Genomic DNA, 26,339 nt, shown 5'->3' on the forward strand with positions numbered 1-26,339 from the left:
TGATTAATTATATCCAAAAATATATTATCTTTCGGGCAAGACTTACAATTTTTTAACCACTGCAACGAAAGGAAAACTTAATATAATTTGCAATGCTGAAATCCCATTCAAGATCTTTCGAATCCGAAACGACCGTGTCGAATCGTTGCTCGACATATAAAACGCAAAGGGCATAAATAAAGATCGCGATCTGAAATAATTGTCGCTCAATCTGTCTATCAAGATTGACCATCTAATAGAGAGATATTACTGCTACTAATGGCCGCGTAATTGAAGATCGTTGCGCGTTAATCGTGCACGATTGAAATCGTTGACTGAATGTTGATCGCGTGTACCATTGGCGCGTACTGACTTCGGAGAACTCGTGAACACTAAGAGGAGAGAGCATGGGCCCGCGTCGTCTCCGCGGCACACGCGGACACAGCGGTTCTATTTCGGTGTCTATTATTCGAGAGAGAGAGAGAGAGAGAGAGACGCTTCGATTCACTCGCCAAATCGATCGCGAACTAATTAACATTTATAATTAACCCGGTAATCGTTTTGTCATTCCGCAGTTTGAGTTCGCGCAAATCGCACAATAAATTCCTCGACGAGATGCCTCGTAACTCCGTGAGAAGAGATGCGAAGAGGCGGGAGTGTAAATGGCAGGATTTATAAAGCTTGTCACATGCCTAAACTGTAAAATGAATGAGGCTGCACTTCGCACACATATGGTACATATACAATATATATTTCACCAAATAACGAACCTAAAATAATAAAATATTAAGAATGTTTAAATTAAAAATGAATAATACGTAAGCATTTTCTAACATCAGTAATTAATAAGAGAAGCATTATTATATAATAATGCAATATCGCGTATCTTGCATCGATACGCTTTAACTGAAGAGTTTAGCGCAACTATAATTATAACTCTTAAGTCTTATATAATCCGATCAAATTAATCTCGAATGAATAATATTATTCGTTACTTTCATCTTAATGTTATCAGTCTTCTTAAAAACGTGAATTGAAGGCAGTTTAAAAAGATAAGTATTTCAATCGTGTAAAAATTCATTTCTCATCTCTACACATCGACATATTCAAAATTGAAAGTATACAAACCTAGAATTGAGATTCGTATTGGTCATCTTGCCCTCGTTGATGCCTTCGGATGACGGCACATCGATTTTCTCATGATGAGTCAGTCTTGGCGGTGGATTCGGTTTGCTCGGTTTCGGCGGCAGTGCCGGCTTTGTCTTATCGTCCATTCGTGACTCGTTAAAATTCTTCCTCTCGCCGTCATTACCCTTGATCGTCGATCTGTTGTCAAACTCGTACGGTGTTTTCGCGGGTATCTCGAACTTGGCGATTACGTGATCTACTACGTGCTTCGTTGCGGAATTCTGCTCGTATTTAGTCGGCATTGTTTCAAATTTGCTCTGACCGTTGTTCTCATACTTGTTCGGCTCCGGCTTGTATTCAGCTTTATATTGGCTAGTATTCGAAGGCTCGTGCTTGAACGTCGAATTGTGTTCGTACTTGATCGGCAATCTTCCTTCATGCTGTTGTTGTTGCTCGTATTTGCCATACTGTTGCGAATTTTGGCAACCAGACTCGTACTTAACATTGTGCAAATGCTGCTCGTGTTTCGCCTGAATTCCAACTGGATCATGCTTGCCGCTCTGTTGCTGAGGCTCGTATTTACTCGTGAGATTTTGATCGTACCTATTTTGCTGTTGTTGTTCATGCTTATTACTAGGCGGTAATGCGTGTTCAAACTTATCCTGACTTTTGCCTGGCTCAAACTTGACCTTCTGACTGTTCAATACCTGGTTTTGATCCTGGTTCTGCACGAGATCGTTAGAATTAGATAACTGCGAGGATTGGTTGTACTTCTGGGAAGAATTTCCGAAGGTCGTCGCGACGGTGCCATGAAAACCGGTAAGATTCGACGAATTCTGAATCTGATAGACGGCTGCCGGCGAAGACGCGTGAATACCAGCCGTTTGATTGGGATACTGTTGTTGTTGTTGTTGTTGTTGTTGCTGCTGCTGTTGGACAGCGGAATAACCGTGTCTATAATTCGCTTCTTGATTTCCCGCATTGGCTTGCAGCTGCGTGGTCACTGCTGCTTGCTGCTGATTGTTGCCAATGTAGTTCTGTGCCGGGTTGTTGTTGTTGTTATGCCCGCGACCCAATAGACTCAATGTTTGCGGCATCACCGGATGAATCTTGGTCGAAGAGGTCTGATAAATCTGCGACTTGACGGAAAAACTCGGCGCCACGCTTGATACTGGTTTCTGATGTCCACCTACGGTCTGCTGTAGATTCCGATGCGAGTTCTGCGCGGTTTGCGTGATGGACGGAGCAGTCACACCGACGACATTCGATGTCGTCGATGCGCCGCTAATGCCAGTCACGTTGTGTTGCTTCTGCTGGGCGTTGTTATTCTGATGTTGCTGTCCCTGCGATTGTTGTTGCTGTTGATGGTTCTGGTGAAGACGAAGACCTTGAGACAGATTGTCCGGGCTGAAGTTGTGCGAGTTACTGATGAGATTGTTGCTATTGTTGTTGTTATTATTGTTATTGTTATTATTATAGGTGCAACTCGATTGAATCGTTGCGGACTGATTGCCGAGATTTTGATTGGGCTGCTGCTGTTGTTGCTGATTGCTTCCTAGTAATTGAGATTGCCCTAAACATTTTAGGCGATTATTAGATTCACATAAAATCGCATTGATATCACAATGATCAAATAATTATTCAATGATTATTTAACATTAACAATATGAAAGCCATTAATTTGTAAACACGTATAAGAATTAATTTTTTTGATAAATAAGTTCTATTTAATATCTCAAACAATTTTTTTAATATAAATAATTGTTTAATGTATGCATGTTCTTTTTTTAAATGTATATATTCTAAATAAAATTTAAATAATTATGTGCATTATCGTTGAAAATGTAATACTATATACAAAATATTTCGAAATTAAAATTATTCAAAAACTATCTATACTTTCTTTCGGTAAAAATCGATCGACTTAAAATTTCCGAGCGAGTTAAAGTTTAACTCGTTTATACTCCGCAACATACTGTGCTAAAAAGTAACGTACTCACCCTGAATGTGCGATTGCGACTGACTGTGAACGATTTGGTGTCCGTATTGCTGAAAGGTCGGCCGCTGTCCCAACTGGGAGGCGCTTGCCGAGTGTTGTATCTTGTTTTTGTTCACATCGTCCTCTATGGTCTTGAAGTTCACCGTGAACTTGGTGTTGTACGGCAGTGTCTGGTACTTGGGGTCGTTTTTGTTCAGATTGAAATCGTTGTCGTTCGGTATGTGAGAGTATGGCTCGATGGCGGCAATGTTGCCGGTCGGTCTCAGCTTGCCGCCGTTGTTAAAGCCGTCGAGCTTCGTGTCCGGGAATCCTGCGTTGTTGGCGCCGCTGACGACGCCACGTCCGCCACCACCGTTAGGACCCAGTTGATGCGCCAGCCGCTGATTTAACGCTCTCTTGCGCTGAAGACGACTTTGGAGCTGAGCTATTCGCGCGTCTATCGATGCCATCTCGGCTTGCCGTTGAGCCAGAGCCTGACGTTGTTGAGATACCATTTGGTTTTGCTGTTCGTTCATCTTGTTGCGAAACTGTGCACAAATTGAAAAAAAAAAAAAAAATTCCTTAATTATCTTTATTGATATCGATTCTCTTGTCCTAGATACGCTCCAAATGTCATTGCTCCATTTTCAATCATCAATATTTATTCATATAAATATGAGATCAACAAAATTACTATTGCAATTATAAATTACAAGAAAGAGACACGCTTTTCCACATTTTTCTTCAAAATTGAACAATACCTCTTAGTTCATTTTACAATATCTTTGATATGATATAAATTTATTCAAAAAAACCATCTCTATTTATAAAAAGATGATAGAAATATATTTTATAAAAAGATGATAGAACTATTATATACGAAAAATAAACAGATCGTCAACAGATTAAATACTTTACTCAAATATTCAGTGAATATACAGGGTGTCCCATTTTAATCTCCTCAGGCAAATATCTCAAAAACCAAGCCCGGAAGAGAAAAATGTTTCAGACAAAAGTTGTTTGGTTTCGAGGGGGCCATAAGATGGTACCATCGGTTTGACCTTGGAAAATCATTTGAAGATCATGTGAAGGTCAACTTTAAAATCTTAAACGGAAACCCCCATTTTTTATTTAGTATTCTTGTAGCTGACATCGAGAGCTTTCCAAAACGCTATAATAAAGTATTTTTTTGATTAAGTACTTTTTGAATTATTTTATATTTTAATCTGACATATTTTGATATAAAAAATTAAATATCTCGTAAAATATTTAGTTTTCGATAATCTTACCGTAATACTTCTATGTACAGAATAATAAGACAAATCAATTAGTATAAAAAAAAATTGTTTTTAAGACAATTATTTACAATGTATTTTTTAAAACAATTATTTGTTTTTTTTGGCACTAATTAATTTGTCTCATTATTCTGTACATAAAAGTATTACGGTAAGATTCTCAAAAACTAAATATTTTACGAGATATTTAATTTTTTTATATCAAAATATGTCAGATTAAAATATAAAATAACTCAAAAAGTACTTAATAAAAAAATATTGTACTTTATTATAGTGTTTTGGAAAGCTTTCGATGTCAGCTACAAGAATACTAAATAAAAAATGGGGATTTTCATTTAAGATTTTAAAGTTGACCTTCACATGACCTTCAAATGATTTTCCAAGGTCAAATCATTGTCACCATCTTATGGCCCCCTCGAAACCAAACAACTTTTGTCTGAAACATTTTTCTCTTCCGGGCTTGGTTTTTGAGATATTTGCCCGAGGAGATTAAAATGGGACACCCTGTATATACATAGTGCAAAAATAAAATAATATTTTCTTTTTAACATTCGACGCCTTAACGTTTACATTTTACCAGTTAATCTTTCATCTATATTTTTCAGAAATTCTGAGCCATCCTGCTATTATTGGAATATGTATACTTTATGGTCGATTAGCATACGGTTGAAAATGGGACAAATATCCCCGTGCAAGCGCGGTCGGTTCTCTCGAGACGAAGAATCGATGGCGCGAGAGCTTACCATAAGCTCTCTCCTAAGTTTCTCCAGTTCGGCGCTAGCCGGGGTGGCCAGGTGTCCGTTGCCGGTGGCACCCGCGAGACCGCCCCCGACGTTCCCGGCATTTCCACCACTGGCGGGGGCATTTTGACGACCCCGGAGTTCCTCCAGCTGACGCGTCAACTCCTCAACCTTCGCCACGGCCAGCGAGAGCTCCTTCTCCTTCTCATTGAACAGGGCTCTGATGCAGTCCAGATCGGAAGCTGCGAAAAAACGGAATGAAACGAATGAGGATAAAGTAAGAATCGTGAATAAATAAGGATAATAAGAACGAAGAATAACAATGGAAGAATAATAAGAACGAAGACCTTGTACTTTCCTTCGATAACTTTAGAGAATTTAAAGAAATATTATCTCGCAATTTTATATCTTATGTTTAATGCTTAATAAATATATGTATTTCGATATGCACTGAATAATCTGGTGTCTCGTATATTCTATTTATTTTACGCCTTTAAGTTTCACTATACAGGATGTTACATTTTAAATTTACTCCCTCCCCCCCTCAAAAACTTTTTTATTTTTAATTGTAGAATAAAATATTTCAGACAAAAGTTGTTTGGTTTTTGACGAGGGAAGAAAAAATATGTAATTATTCACAATGTATTTTTTCTAAAAAAAAACTTTTTCTCTTTTCCACCAATTGATTCATTTCATTATTCTGTGCATAAAAGTATCACGGTAAAATTATCGAAAATAAAATATTTTACAAAATATTTTATATCAAAATATGTCAGATTAAGATATAAAATAACTCAAAAAATACTTTAATATAGTGTTTTGAAAAGGTTTGAAGAAGAGCTATAAGAATATGTAATAAAAAATAAGGGGTTCCATTAAAAAAAAAAAAAAAAATCTTAATATAACTCTTCGGACTTTGATCCAAAATCAAATGAAGATCATCATCAGATAGCTCCCTTCAAACTAAAGAACTTTTGTTTAAAACATTTCGCCTTTTTTTTTTTTTTTAAGGGAGTAAATTGAAATGGGACACTCTGTATACATTTATAATAAAATTTTCGGGCGTAAATTTTTTAAAAATCTAGATAGTATTGCCGTAAAATTGTTAGATATATCGGGATACATCGAATATTGTGCAGAAATGTTAAAATGAACGAGCCTTTTACGCGTTCAGCCTTTGACATTCAATATCATACATAAATTGACATCCCCGGGTTGTACATCCTGCGCCCGATGCCAACCAACGTTACTTGCCTATGAGAATGACGTCGTATTAACAGGCGCATTAATCATCGTCGGGTGACCTCCCCGAGAGCGAATATATTGTATATATACTTTCGTGAATTCCGTCGACGCATCTTAAGCATCGTGCGGAGCACGTAGCATCTCGCAGTTCACAGTATCAGATTAGAAAGTTATTGTACGCGCGCGATGGACCGACAAACCAACCACATATTGCTACACGGAACATCGTATTGGTCTGGTACAGAGCGATCTGCTCTGACCTAGAATTCCATTATCGAATTCTGAATTCGATACCCGCTCGTGTATCTCTGAGTTCTGTTTAATCTATTCGAGAACGACGCCCTTCATTACCTTTTAATTGCGCGCGAATTCGTCGTCGAAACTGTCAACGTCAAATTTTTATTTATACGAGAACGAGAGTGTCTCTGCACGTTTGATTCGACGAATCGATAAGCTTTTGTCGTATAATCGGTATATTTAATATTAACGCACCGGCTGTAATGAAAATACAAATATTGGGTGATTGCATAAGTTCTCTCGTGCCCGATTTAAATATAAACTTCAATAGATTATATTTTAGAGATAACACTTTTGTTAATCAATTATATAGTCTCCATTCTTTTCTACAATGGTTTTCCAACGATCTATAAGCTTGTCGATTCCATTTTTGAAGAAAGAACTTGGTTTTTCTTGAAAAAAGTTTGTAAGGTGGTTTTCGACAGCTTCCTCGGAATTGAGATTCTTGCCATTTAAACTATTCTGCAAAGACCGGAACAGATAAAAATCTGAAGGCGCAATATCTGGAGAATATGGCGGGTGCTGCAGAATTTCCCATTGCAACTCCTGCAGTTTTCCTGCAGCTTATTCCTTTCAGTCGGGAGATGCGGCACCCACGTATCAAGCTTGGAAATGTATCCAAGCTTTTTTAAATGACGAAAAGCGGTTGAATTATCGATGTTCAGCCTCTCAGCAATATCCTCAGTTGTAATCCTTGGGTTTCTTTCCACTAAGGCATGCACAATGTCATCATCGATGCCAGAAAGCCGTCCAGAGCGGGGGGTTGATCCTCCATGTTGAAATCACCATTTCGAAATCTGCCAAACGACTTTTTGACTGTTCGGAGAGCAGGAGCGCGGTCGAAATAAACGCTTTGAATATTTTTTTGTGCAATCCCAACACTCACGCCTTTCACGAAATTCATATAGCATTACATGCCGCAAATGCACCTTTCGTTCTCCATTTTTAATGATTTCTCTTATGCACAAATGGACTTGTCTGAACAATGTCTGACGCTAAATTGACATAAGACAACGTCATCTATTCGGCGTAAGCAACAATTACCACACGAAAACAATAGAACTCCGCCACGCAGTAACTTAATGCCATCTATGAAAATCGGGCACGAACTTATGCAATCATCCAATATTTATAAAAACGATCGATGAAATATGACTCACTGATTAATATACGAATTAATAAAATAAGGTAACTTTTGTCAAATTTTTTTGCTAAAACAATTGATTAATAATATTAATAGAGATAAAGGATTCGATATATAATTTTTTTATTCTTCCTTCTTTCGAATCTTGCTTGCTTTTTTTCAATTATTCCTATCGAAATATAGTTAAGACAGTATGAATTTTTAATTCTCTCAAAAATGTATTATCTCCGTTAAAACTTAAGCGGTTATTTATGATTCAAAAATTTTCCAACGATTAGAAAAAGAATTGATTAAAACGTAGTAAATTTCTTATTAATACCGCGATGAAAACAATGCTGCAATTTCAGGCTGTGAATCGGAGAGTCCGTTGGCTTTTACGCGTCGAATAAATAATTTAGCTTGGCTTCTTTTGTGTAGTTTATCGACTGCGGTGCGTTAAAGGCATCGGTATGCAGATCGGCGCTTTTGCCAATTGGCATGAATCAACCCGCATGTGTTCATTTATATGGCGATAAATTTGTGAATCGATTAAAGCAACGCGTGGCGTTAAAGAAAGAAACAAAGGAGAAAAACTTTTACGATTAACATATTTATGTCATCTGTAAATCCTATATACGTGATGTAAAAAAATATAGTTTACCAATTGATTTATTAAATTTTTAACTTTTGCGAAAAATGTCTTCAATCTTTGAATAACGTTATATATAATCGGAGTTTTATTATTTTAGCTAAAAAAAGATAAAGCACAGGATCGGAATATATATGAATGCGGTTGCGCTAGAACGTCTGCGTGACTGATAGACGATTTAATTTGCGTATAAAAGGATATAAAAGGGTCAAGGGTTAATCCCTTTCGCGTAGTTTAACTTTGACCGTAGTTGAATTAAATTTACAACCAATTTCACCAACACCGATTAACTTTAACATTCTATCTCGTGTCTGTCTTTCTTCCTGCAGGCAGAATCTGAAAAGTACTAAAATAATAGAGAATTACAGAGTTAAGGGGACTAGGGCAATAGTATTTGTCGAAAATGAAGACTTTTTGGGGGAATTTACAAAAAAAAAAGAATGTATTAAAATCGAGAATTATCCTTGAACGAAATATTTATTAAGATCGTAAAATGTAAAAAAATTTTTTTAATTGTGAATACGCATTAAAAATGGCGCGATTAATCAAAAAGGATTTTTAAATGAATTTTGCAATAATAACTCAAATACACACAAGAGCTGAAATCGATTTGAAAAAAATTAAGCACACGTTCACAATATGTTATAAATTCGGGCCCGAATCTCTAAAAAGTCTGTGCTAACATTAGTTTTCGAGATAAAAAATCAAACAGATCTGTTTTTCGATGAACTTTTTTAAAAAAATCGCCATTTTAATCTCGCCTGTTTGATTTTTTTTTCCCCACAAAAACTAAAATTCGCACAGACTATTTAGAGGTTCAGTCCGAAATTATACATATCGCAAAAGACACACTTAATTTTTTCAAATCGATTTGAGCTTCTGTATTCGAATTATCACTGCAAAAACTTATTCAAAAATCCTTTTCGATCAGCCATCAGCAGCGCGCCATTTTTAATGCGTATCTTCAACTAAAAAAATTTTTTTATAATTTATAATCCTAATAAACATTTTATTAAAGAACAATTCTCGATTTTAATTCATTTATTTGTAATAAATTCCCCCAAAAATTAATGTTGAATTAAACGATTAATCTTAAATGTCTCATCGATCATATTTAATTGACATTTATTCTTCTACACTATTTTCGTTTTAGAAAAAAATCGGAGAACCGCTTCCTTGATTTGCTCAAATATTGATCGCTTGTCATATATTTTTATGTATAAAAAATATAACGAGAAGTACTTACACGCAACACACATACAGGGTAGCCCCGAACGTTCCAGTTCATCCTGTATAAACTCAAATATAATCTCCGCAATGATGTATTTCATTGTTAACAGCAGAACAAATTAAACGATAAAGTGGATCAGCCGTTCAGTTTCCAGCAGAAACACTCGACGGAAAAGTTGTTCAAACTGTGTATTATTTTTAACATGCGTGTTCGAGAACGAGGGGAAAACCCGATGGGGGAAATAAAATAGAGCTTTCGTATGAAAGCCAATCGCTGCCGGTCCTTCCAACAAACTCAAATATCTCTCATTATGCATGCCTATACTTGAGCATATACGCACATAAAGTCCGCGGGGCAAATATATTCGTGAAAAGTATCGAGGAGCGTTCAACTTTCTGGCGAATGTTCCTCGAATTCGTTTCCCGAGAACGTCACGTTCCGTTGCAAGTCTATTCAGAGGCAATTTTGCGGCCACCAAATGCTTTCCGCGATTCCTTTTATTCCAAAAACGCGAGTTTCGTTCTCGTTCATAGTTGTTTTTTCTCTTTTTCTTTTTTATTTGTGTATGTGGGCGTATATGTGTGTATGTGTGTCCCCTTTCATATACAATTTTAATTTTAACAACAGATTCTCCGACTAATCTGGAATCGACTTTTACTCAGTGAAAATGTCTCGGGAAAGATAAGCTATTGGGTTGAGTAAAAAGTCATTGCGTATTTTTTGTATGTTTTTCAAAGTCATTTATTTATATAAAGAACAAAGATCAATCAATGATATATTTTCCGTTTTGTTCGATGACCTTTTGCCATCTTTCGGTGAGCTTCATAATTCCTCGTTCGTAGAAGGACCTGTCTTTATTGGCGAAAAACTGAACAAGGTGCTGATTTACCGCCCCATCTGAATTTAACGTTATTCCACGCAAGGAGTTTTGAAGAGAGTGAAACAAGTGGAAGTCTGACGGCGCAAGGTCAGGCGAGTATGCTGGGTGGGGCAACACATCCCATCCAAGCTCCAATAATTTTTGACGGGTCGCCAAAGATGTGTGTGGTCTCGCGTTGTCGTGATGGAACACAACTCCTTTACGATTGACGAGCTCCGGACGTTTCTGGATGACAGATTCGTTCAAACTGTCCAATTGCCGACAGTACACATCCGAATTGATTGTTCGGTTCCTTGGTAGAAGCTCAAAAAACACCACACCCTTCCAATCCCACCACACTGAGAGCATAACCTTCCTCTGATGAAGTTCTGCTTTCGAAGTCGTTTGAGGCGAATCATCACGTCGAGACCAAGACCGTTTGCGTTCCACATTGTTGTAAACAATCCACTTCTCATCACCAGTTATCATTCGTTTCAAAAAAGGATCGTTTTCTTCACGTTTCATGAGCATATCGCAGATGTTTATACGCGCCGTCAAATGAACTTCTTTGAGTTTATGAGGAATTCAAATATCGAGCTTGCTTACGTATCCCAGCTTCTTTAGGTGGACGTGAACACTTTTTTGACTGATCTTCAATGTTTCTGCAATCTCTCGTGTCGTGTAACGTGGGTTTGACTTGATCAATGCCTTTATTTTGTCGTCATCAACCTTGGTGGGCCTTCCTGACCGAGGAGCATCTTCGAGATCAAAATCACCAGCGCGGAATTTCTTGAACCAGTTTTGGCACTGACGTTCTTGTAGAGCATCGTCACCGTAAACTTTACGCAATTTTTCACAAGCTTGACGCGCGTTCTTCCCTTTACGAAAGTAAAACAGTAAAATATGGCGAAAATGCACAGTTTGGTCTTCCATCTTCAACTTGTTGTAAAATCTCCAAAACTCAACCAAATCGCTCAATTTTTTTTTTAGAATGAAGCTTAAACCGTCAGCTGTTAAACGATATATGACAAACATATGTGTGAATGACTCTAGTACTGCCAAAACTGAACTAATGCCGTCTGTTGCAAAAATACACAATAACTTTTTACTCGACCCAATATAAAAGCTATTGTACTTTTTTTTCGCACGTCCGCTATCCTTTATCTTCGAATATTATTGCACGTTTTATCCGTTCTTATTAAAGTTTCATTAGACAAATATACATAATGAAATGCAAATTGTATACTTTGTTCGCTTTCTTTCTTGTCTTATTTTTAATGCAAATACACGTACAAATGTCCATAGCAAGGATAAAAATAGCGAACGTAAATCAAAACAAAACATCAAAAATGCTTCTAGTTTTTCGTTTCTAAACAAAATTATGATCATTTTCATTGTTTCAAAATTAACCAACATACGATATAAATACAAATACGCAAGTATCGAAGAGTACAAAAAAAGTACCGGCATGCAAAAATATACTATTATTGCAAACGCTAATAAAGCAATTGTAAGGAAATGATATTAAAGAGAGAGCGAAGTGAATTTAGCCTGATTTCAACGTTTCAACATTAACATCCTGAATGATATTTCTGCGATAATAGAGTAGATTAGAAAATCCGCGAATGATTTCCATTTTCAAGCCGAATGAATTTCACTCGTTTTGACCAGGCGCACATTCGTAGGAGAAATTTCGTGCCTTTTTTTTTTACCTTTACACTTTATACAATCGCTCGCCAAAGTATTGACCTTTTCCCGCCGAAGAGCAGATATATATATATATATGTATACGTGCATTTTCCATCGATCGACATCGAACAAACGACGCGTCCCGTTTCGCACGCGCGAATATGTATATGTATAGGATAAAGGGAGACGCAACGCGCGCGACGTTAAACAATAGATGCATCCACGTCGGCGCTATAAATGCACGGCAAATGACATGTCGCGCCGTCGTCGTCGTCGTCGCTTCAGAATTTCACCCGGCATTCGCGATAATATTTAATTTCCCTGCGTCAATCTCCCCTCCGTATACGAATGAATCGCATATATGAAAAATATTACCTTGCGCGTCAAGAGAAGAGTTCCTTAAATATACCGTGCGAACAAACACACCTTGAAAGATTGCAATGTCTTGATAACGAAGCGTATAATTTGAGGGAACAATATTAATGTATGTATGTAAATACGCGCGCGTAACGTCGATTTATTTGTACAGTTGTATGATCTCGAGCGAGTTACGTAAAAATGTTATTCTCCGCAATCAAAAGTTGTAAGTTCGCGAGAGAATTCATATCAGGTTTTTTTTTTTTTTTTTTTTTTTTTTTTTTTTTTTTAATGTACAAGCTCCCACAACCCTAGAAATCCCTCGTGGCCTAAACGAGTATATTTCATTTTTTACAATAATAACATTTTTTGTTCATCTATATTTCTTTCCGTTTTAAATGTCAATTCCCTTTGCCCTCTTTCTTCCGAAAAACAATTTTATATATTCAAAAATCTCTGAATATGTTGTACTTTGTCTCTTGATTTAAAAAAAAAAAAAGTTATAAACTTTTTTTATTCCGCGAATATTATTCAATTTTAATAATTATTTAATTAATACGTAAAATATATTCAATGTATATTTATTGAGCGAAGTATGCAAAATGTGAAAGCGAAACGAGCATTGACAGCTTTGCACAGTGGCGAAAAAAAATTTTGTTACAATTTCTATCCAATCATCTCGGAGTGTAAAATTTCGTCTTTTAAAAAATTCAGATAACTTTATTTAAAACAGAGATTGATCGGAGAATGTGTCAAATTCGTCGCGCGCGTTTATATTGTCGTTTTATCCTTCGGCAATATATTTTATAATTTCTAATCGTTTTCAGAATGTTGACAGAGTGCTTGCAGTACGCTCGGGACGCGGGGTATGCAAAACTGATCAAATTTACCAACACCGATATGCATGCAAAACGCAACGTCAAACGATGAGAAAATCCGCTATGAAAATGCATACGCGCAGGCTTGTCACACATACGTCCGGAATTGTCCCGGACTAACTGTCCGGGATTTCAATATACTTGATATTTTATTTTTTTATCTGCAATTTAAAAAATTTTCAGTGTATAAAATTTTATATATATATATATATATGTATATGTATATTTGTATTCTCGCGTACATACCTAGTTTTGTACATAACTATTCGATATTGGTTTTCTCAATCTCTTTAATCCCGTCAAATATTTCTATATAAAATTGACCGTAAAATGTCAGATATTTTTGTCTCATTTTATTTTTAATAATAAATAAAAAATATGTGAAATATATATTGAAAATATATTTATGTAAAAATGTCCACTAACATGGACGCTTCTTACACATTTTTGTCTCCTACTACTTATATTTTAATATTAACTCCCGCCTCTCGACTATCCCACGGCAACCTTTCCCGGAAGATTGGATCATAAGAATTACGGCAAGCCTACATATACATGCGTGTGTTCCGCTGGGTGTGGTCACACACGTGTTGCGTGTCAGGGCCAATATCGCGCCATATATGTATAATGTACTCATACAAACAGAGGTAAAAGGGAGCGTCTGTGCGACCGTTTCGATCAGTGCGCGAATTCCGAGCTGATGGGGAAAAAAAAAAAAAAAAAAAAAATGCTCCGAGTCGAACAGAGGAGATTTGGCGCGCGTACTCGTTCGAACATATACCAAGACGATCGAACGAATCGCTCTCGATCGATCGCGATTGTTATTATTGCGACATATATAATTGATCGCCGAATCAACACGTAATTTGCTCAGCGAAATTGATATTTGTTCAAGCGAGGGCAACCCACACCGCGATTTTGTTCAAGCAGTCACTCCTTCCGCCTCCCCCTCCCCCTTCTCCCCTCCTATTGTAAAATCCAACAATCTATTTCTTCTATTGATATATTTATTCTTTTATACATGTGTATATATATATATATATATATATATATGAATTATTTCATTTCAAATAAAACGTCGAGACAGAAGGCCGGATCGATTTCACGCAGCTCGATAAATAAATTGGGTTGATGACTTAAGGTACTTCCCGGTCTCAATTTCCGTTCTCTCTCGGTACGATGTTTCAAATATTTGGACGCTGGTCCGAAGAATGATTTATCGGCCGATGTGACGTGACCGCGGATGAATTCTGCGCGATTGCATCCTATAAAAGTGAAACGCGCCGGCCGTCTCTGGGTCCCACCAATTTATCTTTTTTCCCAGGGACGATTGCTCTCGGCGAGAGCACACGCCGTTAGAACCGTTTTCAAACCATCGGTTTGTATATTTGAATTTCATTTATATACCGGTAAAGTATTGTATATCACCCGGAGCTACGGGGTACGTTCGATGTCGTCGGCTCGGATGCCGATGCCGAAGATTAATCGTACTTTCCAATGTGAAGACACGATAAATCTCTCTCTTATCGCCGTTCACCGAAACCAGATGGATTGCCATCGAAATATCGTCGTTTTCAAATTTTTTTTTTTTTTTTTTTTTGTTCGCTAATTGATTTGTCTCATTATTCTGTACATAAAAGTATTACGGTAAGATTATCGAAAACTAAATATTTTACGAGATATTTAATTTTTTATATCAAAATATGTCATGATTAAAATATAAAATAACTCAAAAAAGTACTTAATGTGAAAAAATATTTTATTATAGGGTTTTGGAAAGCTCTCGAAAAGTAAGCTACAAGAATATGTAATGAAAAATAGGGGGTTCCATTTAAAAAAGTTCAAAGTGATTTTTATATGACCTTGACGGTGCTATTCAAGGTCATACTAATATTATTATATAACGCGCCACTTAGAGCCCTATAACTTTTGCGTGAAACATTTTTCACGAAAATGCGTTGTCTCCTCAAAAAACTGCTGATACGCGCGCTGTGTTACACCCCGTATAATAAGACAAGATGTTTGAATTTCTTTCAGACATTCAAATCTGAAAATTCAGATCAAAATGTGTCTGAGTCTTTAGAAATTTTTTTACAGTGTATATATAACTTATACTAATTATTATATACTTAATATATTAATGAAAATCACGGGAAGACTTTCGCTAGAACTTGTCCATCGAAAAGGCCCCGAGTATCCTTACATTGTAGAGTAAATTGGTTCAAGTCCATCGGGAAATCGTACGCGAAAGTGTACGTTTACGCGAGGAAATTTCTTATTCTAGACGGAAGAGATTTCTTAGCAAACCATTTGAGCTTACAGACAAATTGCAATGAGTTTGGCTATTGAAACTTTCAAGACTTTGCGAAAGACGATGTAACATCAGTCAGGCAATCGTGATTACAAATTAAAAGGATCGAAAGTTGAAAGCGAAGAGTTCCTGCGGTTTCGAAATATGAGAATGATAAATCTTGCGCGATTATTAAAGGAAGTTTTGCGGATGCTTGCCAAAGAAGCGAGATGTCACATCGCCGATTCGATGAACGAGATTCAGAAAATTAGGATCTATGCTATAAACGAAAAATTTACACCGTCAATATTCATTTATAATAACATTGAAAAAATTCTATATACCAGGTATATAAATATGAAACCGGAATTTTTGTATAGAAAATACACGTTTATTGTATGAAAATGATAAAAAATATTTTATTCCAAGTATTGCCCATTGCTAGCTATACATTTTTCCCATCTCTCTGACAATTTGTGGATGCCACGCCAAAAAAAACTGTTGCTCCTTTGAGGCAAACCAGTCATCGAGCCATTTTCGTACATTTTCGTAAGAAGTGAAGCGCTGCTCGGCAAGTGCGTGTCCCATCGATGCAAATAAGTAGTAATCGGATGGAGCCAAGTCTGCTGAGTTAGCCGCATGCGAAAGTATTTCCCAACTAAACACCTCAATCGTTTCCTTGACCGGTTTTGCTGTGTGCGATGGTGCATTATCATGAAGCAAAATCACTTTGCGTTGCCTTTTTTGATACTCTGGTCGTTTTTCACGCAAAGCTTGATTCAAATCGAGTCGTTGTTGCGTTTGAACGTCATCCTCATCCAACAATGTTTGCAATTCGCTGTCTTCAAACTTTTTCGGTGGTCTTTCACGTTCTTCGTTTCTCACGTCAAAATCGCCACTTTTGAATTTTTTAAACCACTCAAAGCGCTGTGATTTACCAAGAGTATGCTCACAGTGAGCTTCAACAAGCATTCGATACGATTCTGCAGCAGTTTTCTTCAAATGGTAACAGAAAATCAATGCTGTCCGCAAATCGTAGTTTCCAGGCACAAAATTCGACATGTTCAACGCTATTAAAAACTACGCTGTTGTATGAAACTTGTATTGTTGTGAGTCGAAAATCTTTATCAGATGTCAAAACAAAAAAATGGCGCCAATGACGCGGTTTGACGGTAACTACATTGACAGCTAGGGCCAGCTATGGGCAAATTCCGGTTTCATATTTATATACCTGGTATATAGAAATTTGAATTAAGTAAAACACAATTTTTCAATTTCTCTCATATGAAAATTTGATTAGAAATAATGATCTTGCTGCGAATTAGATTTTTATTACGTGCTTTTGAATAAAAAGTGTACAATAGAATATTGAATAAAAGTGCGCTACCTATTATCTCAGTATCAAACATTCAAATCGAGATATTTTTAAAATACAAAAAATAATAAATATTATATATGAAGTTGAATGAAATTTTTGCAATTTAATAATTTAAATAATAATAATAAATTTAATAAATTTAATAAATTAAATATTGCGAAAGAAGTAAAAAAAAAAAAAAAATATTGAATTAAATAAAAAGTGTGCGCAGTAGAATATTGAATAAACATGCTGATCTCACTGTGAAACGATTCAAATCGAAATATTTGTTAGATACAAAAAAAAAAAATAAATAAATAAATAAATAAATAAATAAATAAATAAAATAAATAAAATAAATATTCTATATGAAAGTGAAATTTTCGCAATTTAATAATTGAAATAATAATATTAAATGTAATAATGATAAGTATTATAACAATAAATAATTAAAGATTGCATAAAAAGTAAAGAGACATTTTTTTCTCGTGTCGAATTACATAAAAGGATATTCTTAAATGCTTCATTTGTGAAAATTACATCATTTTTTTCATAACCGTTTAAATATCAACGTCAAGATATTTGAGAATGAATATATCTTTCCGAAGAACATTTTTGACGGGACAATCTCCTCTATTATTCGCCAAGCATGTTCTCTCGCAACGCATTCAACGTTTATTAAACGTTGAAACCCGATGGTCGTACAGATATCCCAGATCATTATAGCTTTTTTTTTTTTTTAATCACCGTGAAGTGTAGAATCTACGCGATAACGGTTTCGCTGCCGTGTCGACTCGTTAGAGAATTTCTGTAACGAAGCGTGTACCGTATAGAGAGCGAGCGAGTCTCATCCCTTTCCTACACGGGAACTATTATCACGACTGCGTGTCGCATTGCAAACCGCGGTTATCGTTTTTTTGCAATACGCCATAGATGTAACAATGCTCAATTAACAAGAGTACACGCACGCACGAGCCAAGCGCCGATTTTGCGTAGGTTTTACCGAATTGAGAGCGATGAGCGATAGCATATGTATCAATTCGCCATAAAACGCGGGATAGACACGCGATTCGAACATGTTGGAGAAAAACACAAATTTTTTTTTATCTACCATTAAATTTAAATTTAGCGAGTTAATACACGTATTTTCGATGCTAAAGCAAATATGAGAATTGATTATCTGGGGAAGAGAAAAGAAAGAAAAGAAAAAAAAAGAAAAAAAAATCTTTCTTTATGTCTTAAAAAATTAATAACTATAATTTTCGATGAGCAAAGAGAGCTTTCCTCTCATAATTTCAGTAACATTGATAATCTATCTGTCAAGAAATACAGATTATCGCCGAAAAATATCGAGTAAAATTATCTCATTATCATATGTATTAATACCAATCTTTCGTTTATTTAAAAAAAAACATAAGCAAACTCAAATAAGCGCAAATATATGTAAACTTCGTTGCAATAAAGAGTATAAAAATATAAATTTCTAACCCCCCGCCTTTTTTTTTTTTTACAGATAAATCAGACACGGAAGGGTTAAAGATACGAAAAAAATGATGATGAACTCACTCAATGTCGCATTGTTGACACGTGACTGATCCGTCTGCGATCTGAGTAATCGCAGTCGGTTCAGCTTGCTCTGTTGTTGGTCGAGTTTGTGCCTCAATCTAGCGAGTCTGTCCTGCTGTGCTGGCTCCTGAAACGGTAAACAGTGCGTGAACACGCAGACGAATATGAATCACGAATATGATGAATATCCGCCTAATACGATGAATGATGGATTAAGAGATGGGGGACGAAATAGAAAGTGAGATTATCACCAACATTTCCGTGTTTGACAATCTACCCATCAATGACAAGACTTTTTCAAAAATATGAAACACAGACAGTGGGAGGTCAGGGATTTCGATGATATATTGGGTGATTGCATAAGTTCGTGCCCGATTTAAATATAAACTTCAATAGATTATATTTTAGAGATAACACTTTTGTTAATCAATTATATAGTCTCCATTCTTTTCTACAATGGTTTTCCAACCATCTAAGCTTGTCGATTCCATTTTTGAAGAAAGAACTTGGTTTTTCTTGAAAAAAGTTTGTAAGGTGGTTTTCGACAGCTTCCTCGGAATTGAGATTCTTGCCATTTAAACTATTCCGCAAAGACCGGAATAGATAAAAATCTGAAGGCGCAATATCTGGAGAATATGGCGGGTGCTGCAGAATTTCCCATTGCAACTCCTGCAGTTTTCCTGTAGCTTATTCCTTTCAGTCGGGAGATGCGGCACCCACCTATCAAGCTTGGAAATGTATCCAAGCTTTTTTAAATGACGAAAAGCGGTTGAATTATCGATGTTCAGCCTCTCAGCAATATCCTCAGTTGTAATCCTTGGGTTTCTTTCCACTAAGGCATGCACAATGTCATCATCAATGCCAGAAGGCCGTCCAGAGCGGGGGGTTGATCCTCCATGTTGAAATCACCATTTCGAAATCTGCCAAACCACTTTTTGACTGTTCGGAGAGCAGGAGCGCGGTCGAAATAAACGCTTTGAATATTTTTTTGTGCAATCCCAACACTCACGTCTTTCACGAAATTCATATAGCATTACATGCCGCAAATGCACCTTTCGTTCTCCATTTTTAATGATTTCTCTTATGCACAAATGGACTTATCTGAACAATGTCTGACGCTAAATTGACATAAGACAACGTCATCTATTCGGTGTAAGCAACAATTACCACACGAAAACAATAGAACTCCGCCATGCAGTAACTTAATGCCATCTATGAAAATCGGGCACGAACTTATGCAATCATCAAATATTTATTTAATAAACTTCTGTAAATAAATAGAGAACGCTTTTCAATAATTTCTCCTTCACCAAGCTAATAATCCGCAGTTGTATCGATAAGATTTGATAGAATCGCCTGGAAACGACGGTTCCAGAAGAAAAGATCTTCCGGGATCACCCATGATCTTTGAGATCAAGGCTATTAAATCATCGTGACCATATCATTCAGTTCCCTCGCCATAATTTTCGAGGGAGAGACAACACGCAACGATCATTCGAATCATCGATATCGACGCAGTTTTAATCGTCAACGTTTACAAGCCTATTCTTCGATTTAAAATAACGTTTTTAATATCGTTCTCGAATGAAACAAGTTTGATCAACGACGAGTCATAATCTCTTTCTTGGGTTACCAGGGCTACTTGGATTATTAGTTTAATCAATAAATATACTTCGAATAAGCGTTCGATTGATTAATCTGGACAAAGTGATTTAAGGTCAATATGTTCATGGCAAATCCTGGGTTTAATCGCTCTCAGAGAGCGATATTAAAAATCTGTTTCGCTCGAGAACGCTATAAATTTTATTCTCGAAATTGGTGCCTTAGCGCGATTTTCATGTGTCGATAAAAAGAGAATAGGGCTCACCTGTGCGCCTCGAAGCACGGCTAAGCGGGCCTCTTTCTGCTCCAGGAGGCGCCTTTGCTGAGCGATTTCCCGCTGTTGCCTGGCTGCCATGCTTTCAAGCTCGCTGAGCACCAGCACAGCACCACCCCCGCCCACTGCTAACTGAAATAACGAGATAAATGCACGTAAGTAAATACAAATGTGCCGATGTATGTTAAGGTAAAACGATGTGGAACGAGGGAGCAGCAGGTACGAGCGATAGAAGACGCCGAATAAACGATTAATTACATGGCGCGTTAATATCGGCTTCTCCACCAACGCCTTTCATCCTTTGACCTTTTCGCAATATATCGTTAAGCTTTTGCAAAACGCGCGTATCGCGCGTAAAAGGTAAAGGATTAAAAAGATGATTATGTTGCTCATTGTTATCTCAGATGAATTTTCCGATATAAATATGTAACGAAATGTATCGCCGAGCGAAATTCACGTCGAGCTTGAAGGATCTAAAATTAAATAAAAAGTTCGAAAAAAGAAAATTTCTCGCGTATGTATAATCTGTCAAATACATTGAAATTTTCTATTGATAAATAACTTTTTTTTTTTTTTTTTAATAAAAATCTTTCGTATCTTCTTGTACAGAAAAAAAAAGACAAAGAATTTTAGTCGGATAATCTGAAAATCAAATATCAACGCGAGATAAAAAATAATCTTTCGTTCACTGAATGAGCAAGGAATATAAAAAAGTATTAAGCCACTTGTATTATCAAGACTGAAAATCAAGATTTTAATTCATTAAATATTTTTCACTCGTCTTAGTTTAGTTGAAATATATAACTGAAAAGAATTTTCAGTTACGTCAAAAATTAGTAAATCCAATACATTTCAAAATCCATGAATTTAAGGTTGAATAGATTTTACATATATATATATATATATAAAATATATATTTAATCTCAAAATCGCAAATATTATTTTATATCAAACGAACTTTTTTATAGAGACTATACCACGAAAATTTTATAGCCACTGTAGAGAAATATTTATTAAAATAAAATTTTGATTCTACGAGGCAAATCATTATTTTAACTCACTAATACCCGTATTCATAGTCCTTCCTTATTTTAAGGACGGAGGAAGCCTCCATGAAGGATTCCTTGAATCTGCAAGGCCACCTTGTTTCATAGATGGACCTCGGTCTCCCTTTCAGATGGAAGGAATATTTTAGGGATTTTTAGTGACCGACTGGAGGCAGCACCATTTTATGCTGCCTGCAACTAATTTCATATAATACATATGAAAATTTTTTCGTATCTTCAAAAAATTCCACGGGATTTTCCCAATCGCGAATGTATCTTTTCGGAATCCGCCACAGAATCCGATTCTCTGGATTTTCGTCTTCAAATCCATCGTCAGAATCATTTAAAAATTCATTGTCCATTATCCCTTTTTCCTTTATACACTTTCAGTTTGAGAGCGCGACAACAAATAACCACAAAACCACAAATGTAACAAAACTAACTTTTGGAGGTTATATTTGGTTATATTCTGCGTATCGTCTGCTAAAAAGGTCGCATCACTCCTCAAGGAAGCTCGTGACCTTCCTTGAGATAAGGGAGCCAATAAGATTCCTTGTTCGGTCAAGGAAAGTTTATGAAACGTGGAACGAGGAACAAGGAATCCTTATTCCTCAAGGGCGGACTATGAATACGGGTAAAAGTTAATTATTAATTTTATATTTTAAAATTTATTTTATGCTTTGTAAGAATGTAATAAAAAATATATATAGTAAAAGAGCCGAGAAACGTGCTTTGTGTCAAATAATGTCAAATTCATGAGTCTCTTGAGATGTATTAGATTTATAAAATGTATTAGATTAACTTTTGACGTAACTGATCCCGTGCGATTCCGCCTTAAGTCCTGGATTTTCCCAGCACTTCGCTGGGAAAATCCCTTTCCCCAAAAGGGAAAAAGAAAATACGAGAGAGAGAGAGAGAGAGAGAGGAGCGAAGAACGAGCGAGAAGAGCGTTGCTGGACCGAATGACGTACCCGGCCTCTTTTTGTTTCATCTCCCTGGTGATGCCACCATCACCTGGATAGGATCGGCCGGCGTGCCCGATACCAGGTAGAATCCCAAGGCCGACCCATGCGAATTCCATCGCGACAAGGACTCCGTGTAACCTTCGTACGTCAATGAAAGTGCGGCCAACGGCGCAAAATAAACGGCGTGTCACAAACGAAGGCGCGCGCGACGATAATATTTCGCGTATTTCAACTGATCGATTGATGCGGTCGCGCAAAACCGATCCGGAACTGTGTAAAGAGGATTTTCTCGGCTTTTCTTTCGTTATTTAATTTTCTTTCATTTCTCGATATCGATTGAAATAAAACGCATTTTCACATGTATAGAGATAAGCTTGTTCGCGTGTATCTCTCTCTCTCTCTTCCCCTCCCCCCCTCTCTCTCTCTCTCCCTTTCTCCTCCTCTCTCTTTCTCTTTCACCATACGCTTTTTACCATATATTCTCGCATTTTTATAAAAATAAATAAATGCAAAAAAAATTGAAGAAAACTTTTGATGCAACCAGTTTTAGATGCGAATTATCCGTCCCTTTCAAAAATTTAATAAGCAACGTCGAGAATATAATCTATAGCTCCATTCCATTTTTTATTTGAAAGTAACACACACACAGTAAAATATACGAAATAAAAAATAGCGTTCCTATAGCTTAATAAAAAGGAAATAAATAAAAGATTGAGTTTCACCAATTATAAAACAGGATCGAATTTTCCTTGAGTCTCTTGTTAATTTAGTTTGAGTAACATCTGCCTCTTACTGAGTCCTGAATTGTTTTCCAAAACATATATCGAAATATTATAATCCCTATATCAAGACAGAGATAGAGAGAGAGAGAGAGAGAGAGAGAGAGAGAGAGAGAGAGAGAGAGAGAGAGAGAGAGAGAATAGCATCTTCGAGTGAAGCAGATTTGATAGCTTTGAGGGATCAAAACCCAATTTGCCATGAACACGTGTTCGTGCGAAAATGGATTTTGAATCTGATTAATATAAATAATACATTAATCATACAGATAATATAAAATATTGATCCCGCTTAACGCTATTTTGACTTTAAAGCACAAGATTCTTTGCCCTGATTAATCAAATATCGAACGCTCACTCGATACGATTCATCGATTAATCTCATAATCCAAGGTAATTCCCTAGTAACCCAGGACGATATTTATGACGTTACGAATTTATTATGTCATCGATCGCACTTTCGAACTTCATCAAACTTGCTTCATTCGAAAACGCTAAAAGATAACTCCAGACAATATATATTTTATTGTCAAAGTTAAAGCTTCGTCGTGACACCCGATCCTCCGTGCAATCACGTCTCCCTCCGGGGAGACGTGAATCCGAGTGGCTTCGACAACCAGCTACCTACGACGAAAGTATCGCGTTGCTCGCGAGACAATAACAATCGTGAAACGAGGAAGACAATACAAACCGCCTACGCGCGCCACGGACGTTGTTCCGGCCTCTGCCTCTTTTCATTCCGCGCGCGTACGCTCACTCGCGTGACAGTTAATTGTTTCGAAGCGGCTGCGAACGCGCGGAGGAGAATGTTAACGAAACAACGAACAGCGCTAAACGTCGACAGTGCTCGACGTATCTGCGACGTAGCCGTGAGAAATGGAAAAGAGAGTCATTTCCCCGACAAGGTGCTCTCAGAACGATAGAGACGACTCGATAGACCCTACAAATCCCATTGAGTTTCATTATCCCGGCATGCAGAAGAGAATGCGAGATATCTTCATTATACGGAGTGTCCCCAATTTAAAACTTCAGGAGCGTGTAAGGGACCGAAAAACTAAGACAAAAAGTCCTTTAGAGGTTTGCTCGTTTTCGCTCCATTTTAGGGAAAATCGCAAAAATTCAATCTCTCGCTGTCAGTTGCTCTCTTGAGTCGATTGGCACCGAATAAACTTTCCGCTTCAAGGTTCCTTACATACGTAAACACTCGATGTTATCCTTTACGGTGCCAATCAATTCAAGAGAGCGATTAAGAGACCGAATCATAGATACGGTGCACCAAATATCACTAGAACAACGTCTAGCTGCGATTAACGAGGTTAGTGCTAGATGTAACGCTTGCATTGCTGCAAGGGGGCGACACTTTGAACAATATCTGTATTGAATAGATGATAACATAAATAAAATGTAAATAAATGAGTAAAAAAACGAAAACTTGCTTTGTTTCTTTTTTTGTGATTTTCTTCAAAATCGTGCAAAAACGAGCGAACCTCTAATACCCGTATTCATAGTCCGTCCTTGAGGAATAAGGATTCCTTGTTCCTCGTTCCACGTTTCATAAACTTTCCTTGACCGAACAAGGAATCTTATTGGCTCCCTTATCTCAAGGAAGGTCACGAGCTTCCTTGAGGAGTGATGCGACCTTTTTAGCAGACGATACGCAGAATATAACCAAATATAACCTCCAAAAGTTAGTTTCGTTACATTTGTGGTTTTGTGGTTATTTGTTGTCGCGCTCTCAAACTGAAAGTGTATAAAGGAAAAAGGGATAATGGACAATGAATTTTTAAATGATTCTGACGATGGATTTGAAGACGAAAATCCAGAGAATCGGATTCTGTGGCGGATTCCGAAAAGATACATTCGCGATTGGGAAAATCCCGTGGAATTTTTTGAAGATACGAAAAAGTTTTCATATGTATTGCATGAAATTAGTTGCAGGCAGCATAAAACGGTGCTGCCTCCAATCGGTCACTAAAAATCCCTAAAATATTCCTTCCTTCTGAAAGGGAGACTCGAGGTCCATCTATGAAACAAGGTGGTCTTGCAGATTCAAGGAATCCTTCATGGAGGCTTCCTCCGTCCTTAAAATAAGGAAGGACGATGAATACGGGTATTAAGAACTTTCTGTCTTAGCTTCTTCGGTCCCCTACGCGCTCCTCAAGTTTTGCCATTTAAATTGGGGACACCCTATATATCCCCTTTTAGATTATAAAAATAAACATTTAGTTTCCTGGGTTATATCCTGGATTTTGTCTGGTGTCCAGATTTTATATACACACACTTCGATAATTCTTTTAAATAAATTTTATGTTCCATTAATTACATTTTTTTTTTTTTTATACATATTCAGATTGAGCTGCAGTCCAAGTTTTATCAAATATTTTTTTCGTTTGCCGTTAAAATATTGAGAATTGATATAAAAATTGTTTTTTAAAAAATGTTAAAAAATATTACTTCTCCTTTAAAAATATTTTCAACTAATTTACAGGTTTATATTTACATCCGCGTTACCATAGCAAGTTTTCAAAAATGATGTCCACAATCTTTTACAGCTTTTATCTTTATTATTTAAATCCTTAGACAAAAAAAAAACCACTTCGATATAAAAGATGATTACAAGAATATGGAACAAACGCAATCCTTTGTAACGTCAAGCCTTTGATTGATGCAACCAGTTGCTTGAAAGTAACGTTGAAAGGAGAAAGAGCGGTAATATCTCGGAGCATAAGATCGAATTCGTTCTCGTGCGCGAATTCGAGAGAGCGGAGAAGTTGCGAAAAGGATGTTCCCCCTCGCGAGAGGGAACGCGTAAGCGAAAAAGAAATTTCTCATTGAAACGGATTCTTGTAGAAGCGGGATAATCCCCCGGAGGATGATCCGCCCGGACGATCCCCCTGCGAAATTAATTTCCAAGAGTCTGAGAACAGGTAGCGCGGAGGAAGCCGTAACGTAATCGGCAGTTTGTTCGCCTCGGCACGGAATCGGCTCGGTTAGGGCGAAAATCTTTCCGGGCGG

General features: G+C 36.8%; 1 protein-coding gene across 3 annotated transcripts in view; it reads right to left on the reverse strand.

Moving 5' to 3' along the window:
* Positions 1-26,339, reverse strand: part of LOC138933040 (apoptosis-stimulating of p53 protein 1) — a 51,590-nt gene that overhangs the window by 5,213 nt on the left and 20,038 nt on the right. For 2 of the 3 annotated variants that reach the window (XM_070295480.1, XM_070295478.1), the window contains exons 3-7: positions 20,529-20,669; positions 18,662-18,788; positions 5,124-5,362; positions 3,108-3,633; positions 1,108-2,680 (exon numbers count right to left, since the gene is read on the reverse strand). In XM_070295480.1, the coding sequence (XP_070151581.1) occupies positions 1,108-2,680; positions 3,108-3,633; positions 5,124-5,362; positions 18,662-18,788; positions 20,529-20,669 (2,606 nt within the window). The remainder of the gene's footprint in view (positions 1-1,107; positions 2,681-3,107; positions 3,634-5,123; positions 5,363-18,661; positions 18,789-20,528; positions 20,670-26,339) is intronic. The other variant, XM_070295481.1, reaches the window with a different exon arrangement.

This window comes from Polyergus mexicanus, unplaced genomic scaffold (genome assembly GCF_030449975.1).
Source record: "Polyergus mexicanus isolate NDT 795.1 unplaced genomic scaffold, iyPolMexi1.0 SCAF_5, whole genome shotgun sequence".
In the NCBI taxonomy this organism is placed as follows: domain Eukaryota; kingdom Metazoa; phylum Arthropoda; class Insecta; order Hymenoptera; family Formicidae; genus Polyergus; species Polyergus mexicanus.